The sequence below is a fragment of the Hydra vulgaris genome, chromosome 04 (assembly GCF_038396675.1).
Source record: "Hydra vulgaris chromosome 04, alternate assembly HydraT2T_AEP".
Classification (NCBI taxonomy): domain Eukaryota; kingdom Metazoa; phylum Cnidaria; class Hydrozoa; order Anthoathecata; family Hydridae; genus Hydra; species Hydra vulgaris.
Window position 1 is genome coordinate 46,747,770 of NC_088923.1, and position 9,672 is coordinate 46,757,441.

The window sequence follows — 9,672 nt, forward strand, 5'->3', positions numbered from 1 at the left end:
CAATTTGTCTAAGGGTTTTTAGTTTATTCCTCATCATATTATAGAACTTATATATAAGCATATTAAATACTATAGAACAGCTGTTATAAAACACGCATCTGACCGAAAGCCATACTAGATTTAAATGTTTTTAGCATGTTCTGTAAAAAAAATTCTCAGTCAACCTCGTTTATTAGATCTGGGCTAAAATTACCACTCCACCTATTTGCGTTGAGCACGCGAGAGAACATTATTGCTTCATAACATAATAATCGCTTTGCTCATTGCCAAACCAAACTATTGAGAGAAGAAAATGCTTTCGCTAATAAATAACTGTTCTTATCTAGTTTTTCAAATAACAGATGGGCATTTCCAAAAAGCACGCACGGAAATTTTAATTACTAGATAAATAAACTTTAATTCCTCAAAAAATTTAAGTTTCAGTGTTATATATATATTTTTAATTGTTTTAAACATTAGTAAAGCTTTCCAGAAAGTTACAGGATTGCACTATGTATCGTAGTCACAGCAATTATTTAAATGCAGTTCATGAATGATCACGCAATTTTTTAGAAAATAAATTGCTTGTGAGTATTTAAAGTGGAAATATACTTCTACGACTCATTTAGTATATTTTCAATGAGAAATAGCGGTTATTAATTATTTCTAGCTAAAGTATAACATTTTGAGAATAGTTGTTTATTTTCAAAAGGTAGAGATATTATTTCGCAAAAAAAAAAAAAAAAATGATCAAAATATATATATTTAATTCATTCAGGTAGACTAAAATATGATAAAAATATATTTTAATATGCAAACCTTTTAAAATTTTTGTTCCTAATATAACCATTTGATTTAAGCATTTGATGTAAAAAACGGTTTGGAAAAAAGTAGTGATTTTGTACCCGAATGGGGTAAAATGCAAACTTTTGAACAATCAGTTTGAACTTTTTAACAACAATAGTAATTGAGTCTATATGCGAGCTTTTATTGAGAAGTTCATTAAATTAATAATTTTTAAAAAAAGATAATAGTTTTTAAATAAAAAATAAGGCCTTTAGAAAAATGGGAGGTTGGGGGCCTTGTCCCCCCTCCCCTCCTTCCCCCGTATCGTCGGCCCTGTTACTTCAACAAACTCACTTATTCTTGGTCTGTCAGATCGGCTTATAACGCTTTTTAGCGTTATAACCCAATCTGACAGACCAATAGTGAGTTGAACTTGCCTCTGCGGACCTTGTCATGTGGCTTTTATATGGGAATTAGCATTGCTATAGATCATAGGCGCCGCCAATTACTTAAACTCTATGCGATTTTTTATTTTAAGTTTGAAATAATTTCTCAAAATAAACCGACATACTTGTTTTACTAACTTTTTTCAATATACATTTTATAACCGGTGAAACACTAACATTTAGTGAATACAAGGGCAAATTTTAAGTAATTAAGAATATCTCAATTTTTGTAAATATTAAAATCAATCAAAGGTTCAAAATTAAAAATCAGCGATTTTCAAAAATAGTGGTACCGGCTGTCAAGCAATGCTTTATATTATATTATATAATAGTTTTTAGCTATATAGTTTTATATAGTTATAGTTTTATATATTTTATATGCAAAACCAAAATATGCATTATGTTTTTAAAAAAAATCATAATAGTTTGCATATTGTTTGTCTCCGCTTTTAATCGCTAAAACAGAGAAAAATGAAAAAAATCACGCACAAAAATCCCCAGATCCTTACATTTGTAAATAATAGTTAAACAGAAAGCAAATAATTAGCTCATCACCCAATGCTTTTAACCGCTTGCAACAACAGTTAATTGTTAAACCTTATCAGAAATCTTATAATATGAAGCAAATGAGATATAGATTAAAGAAATTTAAATCATTGATAACAAATTTAATATCAACGAAAACGGAATACAAATACACAGATCCATAATAAATATTATAAAAATGGATATAAAAATACATAGAAATCAAAACGTCAGAAAAGAATTCTTTTATCTTTTAATAATGATAACCATGACAGCATGCGCAGATTTAATACTCATCTCCTTCTCCAGCAGCTTCCTCATCTACTGAATCAACTCCGACTTCTTCATAATCTTTTTCCAACGCAGCCATGTCCTCACGTGCTTCAGAAAACTCTCCTTCCTCCATACCTTCTCCAACATACCAATGAACAAATGCACGCTTAGCGTACATAAGATCAAACTTATGATCAAGTCGTGCCCATGCTTCAGCAATTGCAGTTGTATTGCTCAACATACAAACTGCACGTTGGACTTTGGCAAGGTCACCACCAGGTACAACTGTTGGAGGTTGATAGTTAATACCAACTTTGAATCCAGTTGGACACCAATCTACAAACTGAATTGTGCGTTTTGTCTTGATTACAGCAATGGCTGAATTTACATCCTTAGGAACAACATCACCACGATACAAAAGACAACAAGCCATGTACTTTCCATGACGAGGATCACATTTTACCATTTGATTTGCTGGTTCAAAGCAGGCATTGGTTATTTCTGAAACAGTAAGTTGTTCATGATATGCTTTTTCAGCAGAAATGACAGGTGAGTAAGTGGCTAAAGGAAAGTGGATTCGAGGGTATGGCACCAAGTTAGTTTGGAATTCAGTTAGATCAACATTTAAAGCTCCATCAAATCTCAAAGAAGCAGTAATAGATGACACAATTTGACCAATCAACCTGTTGAGATTTGTGTAGGTTGGTCGCTCAATATCCAAATTGCGTCTGCAAATGTCGTAGAGAGCTTCATTGTCAACCATAAATGCACAATCAGAGTGTTCCAATGTAGTATGTGTGGTCAAAACAGAGTTATAGGGCTCTACTACAGCTGTCGACACTTGTGGTGCAGGATAAACTGCAAATTCTAGTTTGGATTTTTTTCCATAATCAACAGAAAGACGTTCCATAAGCAATGAAGTGAATCCTGATCCAGTTCCTCCACCAAAGGAATGAAAAATCAAAAATCCTTGAAGACCAGTACACTGGTCTGCAAGTTTTCTGATGCGATCCAATACTTGGTCAATAAGCTCTTTACCAACAGTGTAATGACCTCTAGCATAATTATTAGCAGCATCTTCCTTGCCTGTAACAAGTTGCTCAGGATGAAACAACTGACGATATGTTCCAGTTCGGATTTCATCTGTAAAACAATAATTGAAACATTTTGAGATAATTGGTGATTACGTAATAAACAAATATATAATTATAATGATTACTTAATTTAAACTAATATTAAAATACAAAAAACTACTAAAATTTGATTTATGGGTAAAAATAATATTTTACTTGTTGTAAATTGAAAAAGAAAAATATTTATCAACTAATTTTTATTAAAAAAGATCTGTTAAACATTTTTTTTAAAATTGATTTCTATATTTTTAACCTTTTTTATTTCATGTAGAAATAAGAAATATAATAACGCTCCTGTAAAATCTCAAGTGAAAAGTCACTCTTGACCAAAAAAAAAAAAGAACTAAAAACCAAAAGCAAGTGCTATTTGACAAAGTCACACTTAAAAATCTTTACAACTTATTAAATGATAATTGCATACTAGAGTAATTTAGACTTTATAATTACAATATCAATTTATAAAAAATTGAATATGAAAATTCATAAATAATGGATGAGAAAAAATAATTTTTTAAACCTAAATTGAAAGTCCTAGGAGATTAATATTGGCAGAGAGTTTATTTCATAAAAAGTATAAATCATTCACAATATGCAGAACAATTAAGCTATGCATTTTTGTTTAATGAGGTTTTCAGTGTTATAGGGTTATTAGAGGATTATAACAACAATTAACAAAAATATTTTGATGACAAAAGAAAACTTATTAAAAAATAATCTTATACACTATATTATGTTTTATCCATACAATTAAAAGCTAAAAAAATTTATGTCATTAGACAAAAATAAATACCAATTACTGTTGGCTCTAAATCAACAAAGACTGCTCTTGGAACATGTTTTCCAGCACCAGTTTCACTAAAGAATGTGTTAAATGAGTCATCACCACCTCCAATAGTTTTATCACTTGGCATCTGACCATCAGGCTGAATGCCATGCTCTAGACAATACAACTCCCAACATGCATTACCTATTTGACAACCAGCTTGTCCAACATGAACAGATATACACTCACGCTAAAATAAAAAGTAACAATGTTTAGCAACCTGAACACACACACACACACACACATATATTATATATATATATATATATATATATATATATATATATATATATATATAAATATACACACACACATACACAAACTCATTCATATAAATAAAAAAATTTAATAGCAAAATTGAAAGTTGATTTTCAATTTTTCTATTTAAAAAAACTTTTGGTGCATTTTAATTAACTTTCATAAAAAATAGAAGGATAAAACTGTGGAGTATGATTTTTTTTGTTATAATAAAATATAATATATTATAGTATAAATTTTAAAAAGAATCATATTCTACTATTTCATCCTTTAATTTCTTATAAAAATTTTCTTTGGTTATTATAAAAAGTTGATTCGAAAATTTTAATGATTTTGATAATAAAAGACCGGCAACATTAGTTTGAAGAAATATAGCATAACCTTAATATATAAAAAAAGTTTAGTTAATTTGCAGTAAAATAGCATAACAAATTTAAAGAATATTTTATTGACTTCTTTAAATTTGTTGTATTAATTATAATTTGAAAAATAATTTTATTCTGTTTACAAATAGCATCGCTATTTATTTTCTTTACTAATAGCATCCCTATTTAATTTTTTATACTAATAGCATCGCAATTTAAATAAATATTGAAAATTTACGCAACTGTTTATTTACATCTACAGCTATTAGTAATAAAATAGTGAATGTATGTTTAAACGCTCCACGTGAAATTGTTTTAATTTAACTCTTATTCATTATTTACGTTTTTTAAACATTTACACTTTAACGATGAAAGAAAAATTAAGTAATTGGTATAAAAATACGTACCATTTTGTTTATTTATGAAATATCTTTTGAGACGATTTGATTTAGAAGTAAACTCGGCGAAGCAACGTATCGCAAGTTCTCTCCTGCAAAACTTGAAAGGAATGGAAAGTGTTGGTAACAAATTATACAAAAAGCATTCAAATTTTGTTAAATGAATTTGATTGGCCAATTATATAAATAGCCAATCATTATAGAGTATATTTCTACAACTCATGTTTTGCATGATTTATCTTATCTTTGAACCCAGTTATTACTTATCTCCTTCGTCATCAATCGTCTATTGTCAAAAAAAGCGAGTAATAATAAATGCCATTGGACAATTCTTACAGTAAAATTGAATCAAAATAATAGCATGTTTCATTTAAAAAATGCTTTATTCATGTTGAAACTTTAATTAATTCAGTTTGCGATAACTAATATTGGGGAGACTCTAACTTTTTATTTTGCAAATATTATCGTCTGACGCACCAGGGCCGACGGCACGGTTTTCGAAGTGAGCTAGGGGGGGGGGGAGGAGGAACAAAATAGTCAATTTCTACAAAAAAAAAATTTCAAAATTCTATAAATAAAAAAAAAAGAAAAGAACAAGAACAAGAAGAAGAAGGCCCTTAAAAAAGTGGGGATGGGGGGATGCTGTAAACTAGTTTTTTGTTAGAAGAATTGTTTATGAATTGCGTTACACTTTTTGAAGACATTATTTTGAATTTATTTAATTTACAAACAGAATAGAACTCAAAGAAGATATGGATGAGGAAAAAATCACCACAATTTTTCATACAACCCTGAAAATCTTATAATCTATTTTAATCTAAAAATTTAGAAATCTATTTTTTTTTAAACTAATCCAGATGAATACCGAAAGTCTTCTCATTAAAGAATATTTTTGTTTAAACCTATTGAAAGCCTAGTTTACAAAAAATAAAATAGAAAGATAAATTTAGAAAGATAGTCTACTTACGCGAACAGAATTAAAGTCCTATAAAACTATAAGCGAGAAAATTTTTTTTATTTTTTTTTTCTGTTTGCATTTGCCGTAAAATAAATACTATATTTTACAAGAACAAACAAACAAGGCTTCTGAAAGAAGATCAAATGATTTTATCATCAGAACCTTTATAGTTTTAAAAACAAAACAGTACAACTATACTATAATAAACTGAAAATATAAATCCAAAGAACGGCCGTAATAATAAATCTATAATAGCATTCATTATATTCGTAATAATAATCACATGTCTGTAATAATCACGTGTCTGTAATAATCACGTATCTGTAATAACAATTCTCACAAATCTGTTATAAAAATCCATAATAATAAACTTTATAGATCTGTTATAAATTATAGACAATAAATTAATATAAATAGTACTTTAAATCTCATAATCTCAGTTTATATTTCAAATTAATAGTAACTTAAAATGTCATAGCAAGAAAAAAAAATTTAAAACATTTTTTAAAACAGAAAAACGGATAAAAGGATCAAAATTAGGCAGAACTATTTTATTCCAAAGTTAAGGTACTCGATAATAACCCAACGAAGTACTCTTTTCAAAACTTTAAAATTCCAAAGACTTTACTTAAAAGAACTGACTTCTCTATCTTATCTCGAGGACCGCGGTTATGGAATTCGATCCTTAAAAAGGAAATAAAAAACATGAAGTCATCAAATCTCTTTAAAGCAGCAGTCTAACAGCACCTATTTTACTTAAGTGACGTCAACATACTCTCCTATTTTTAAAGATTAAATTAATAATAACTAACTAAAACGAATTTATCCCTTTTGAAAGACCACAAACGATGATTATATCACAATACAATTAGTTTTTTTTTCTTTTCTATATTCATCTATCAGATCGTTACGTACAAGGCTTTGTTTTTGGTTTATTTCTACTTATGAATTTTTAATTTATTTCAATTTCCATATTCTCATCAAGATAATCACCTAGGAATCTTATAACAGAATCTATTTTTATTTTAGTTTCATCAATATAAATTTGAGGCATAATATCTGGTAAAGAACGTTTTTTTGAGAGGGAATGAAAAAGAATCCATTTAGTCTTGTTAGTATTTAACGTTAATTTATTGCATTTAAACCATTTAGAAATGTATATAAGTTCATTATTAGTTGTTGAGAAAAGATTGTAAACATCAGTGTGGGATTGGAATAAGTTGGAGTCATCTGCATAAATAATACTCATCAAGTTAGAGGCTTTGTTTAGATTGTTGACATAGATTAGAAATAGCAGCGGTCCAAGAATAGAAACTTGTGGAACATCACAGGTTATATTATTTCCATACACTACTTGCTTACGATTTGTTAAATAGCTTTTAAACCACGCTAAAGCATTATTGTATAAAACCGTAATATTTCATTTTTTGTATTAAAATATTATGGTCAACCGTATCAAAAGCTTTTGATAGATCTATAAAAATACCTAATGTATATTAGGCTTTTTCAAAGGATTTGAAAATGTTGCGTACAAATTGAATAATGACATGCTCAGTTGAACTATCTTTTTTGAAACCAAATTGATTGTTGTAAAGAAGGCTATAGTAATTATTAACTCTGTTAAACAAAATTCTTTCTAGGATTTTAGAAAATATAGATAGGATAGAATAAGGCGATAATTATTGATATTGGATCTGTCGTCTTCTTTATGAGTTGGAATAATTTTAGCAACTTTTAAACGCTCAGGGAAAATTCCTTGATGGATGCTTTGAAGATTTTAAAAAGAATATTTTTAATTTGTTCATAGCAATCTATAACTATAAATCCGTTCATTTCATCAGGTCCAGTTGCTTTATTTATTATTTCAAGGATTTAAAAGCTTTCTCAAGTTCTTCAAAGTATAATTCGGACGATAGTTCATCAGAGCAAATGCCTTTATCAAGAGATACTAAAAAATCATAAAAAGAAGTTTTAGTAATTGGAATTTTATCTGATATGGTTGGACCGATTTCAACAAAATATTTATTGAACTCATGAGCTATAATTTGTAGATCGTATAAAATTTTGTTAACGATTTTAAGCATGTGTGGCAAAAATCTTGAGTATGTTTTTTGTTTTCCAATTATATATTTTAGTATTTGCCAAGTGCGTTTTACGTCATTTTTAGTTTTAATAATCAATTTTGAGTAGGAGTTTTTTTAAAACTTTTTCGGATTTTTTCAAATAAATTTTTATAGTCTTTGAATATTTTTTCGCAAACGAAGTTTTTGTTTTTATATATTTTATAAATAACTTTTGCTTAGTTTATGATGATTTTTTGAAACCCTTGGTAACCCAAGGATTGTTTATGTTTTTATTTATTAATGTATGAGTAACATTAGGACAGTTAGCATCGTAAACCAAAAAGAATGTTTTAAAGAAATTTTCATAAAGATTATTAGCGTTATCATTAAAGTTTAAATGTTTCCAATGAAGCGGCGATAGTTGGTTTTTAAACGATTTAATTTTTGATTGATTAAAGACAAGTTTAGTTAAGATTTTGTTAGGTTTTTTAAATTTGCTTGGTTAGTGGGTATAGTCAGAAAAATAGGAATGTAATCCGAGATATCTGTGTATAGGATTCCTTTTTTTATATCATTATTAAAGATGTCTGTTGTAATGATATTGTCTAGTAGAGTTGCTGAGTATTTTGTCACTCTTGTGTTTATTAATGGAAAAGCTTCAGCCTCAAAAATTGAATCATAAAAGTTTCTAACTTTGTTGTCATCATTATATATAAAACAAGTCATATTAAAGTCTCCAATGAGACAATTTTTTTTATTTTTATTATTTCCTTCTTTAAAAACGTTTTGGAGAAAAAACATGCTCAAGTTTTCGCCCACACCACCAGGTGCTCGATAACCGCAGCTTAATAGAATGTTTTTTGTTTGTTCAATTATCTAGTCAATGGTTAAAATTTCTCCATCGCCGTCAGAAAAATCGTTTCTAAAACAATGCCTAATATTTTCTTGGACATAAATTAGAATTCCGCCAACGCGCTTGTTAGTTTAAGTGAGATTATTTCAAAATGAGGAAGATGAAAATTAGAGTCATTAATTAAATCGCTGGCGGTAGCCCGAGCTTCAGTTAAACATATTATATTAAAGCGTTTTTTGTTTCTTTAAGCAAATTTTGAAGTTTTTCAAAATTGCATTTAATGCTTCGAATATTAACGTGTAGAATTCTAATTTGATCTAAGTTTTTATTGCTAATATCGTTAAATGGAAACCCTTCTACTTCACGCGGATAGTAATTTCAACATTCTTAGTTAATTTCGTGAAAATAATTAAATCAATCAATCAATACATTCTGAATTACATGATTTTATAATTCAAGGATGTTTACAAATAGTATAATTACTAATGATGCGTAAACACCTAATAATAATGAATAATAACATAAGAATAAAATAATAACAACCCTAAAAATCATAACGTTAACAATAATAATAACATTAATGATAACTATAATAATAAAAATGGTATTAATAACAATAAAAATAATGATTTTAATAAAAATAATGATATTAATAAAAATAATGATATTAATAAAAATAATGATATTAATAAAAATAATGATATCATTAAAAAATAATGATATTAAAAGTATAGGTAATAATAATAATAACAATGGTATATTTAAATATGTCTATACTTATCTACATACGCACATACATAAATATACATACA

General features: G+C 27.7%; 1 protein-coding gene across 1 annotated transcript; it reads right to left on the bottom strand.

The window, feature by feature from the left end:
• Positions 1-1,864: 1,864 nt before the first annotated feature.
• Positions 1,865-5,805, bottom strand: LOC100206745 (tubulin alpha-1A chain). Its single transcript, XM_065796476.1, has 3 exons — positions 4,996-5,805; positions 3,933-4,155; positions 1,865-3,152 (listed from the first exon to the last, which is right to left on the bottom strand). Exons 1-3 carry the CDS (start codon positions 4,996-4,998, stop codon positions 2,023-2,025), a joined length of 1,356 nt encoding a protein of 451 aa, XP_065652548.1. The 5' UTR covers positions 4,999-5,805; the 3' UTR covers positions 1,865-2,022.
• Positions 5,806-9,672: the final 3,867 nt, after the last annotated feature.

Bases quoted from the DNA above. Each gene is read 5' to 3' on its own strand.
- LOC100206745 (XM_065796476.1), bottom strand. The intron at 3,153-3,932 runs GTATTTATTTTT...ATTGTTTTACAG, and splicing joins TTTAGAGCCAACAGTAATTG to ATGAAATCCGAACTGGAACA.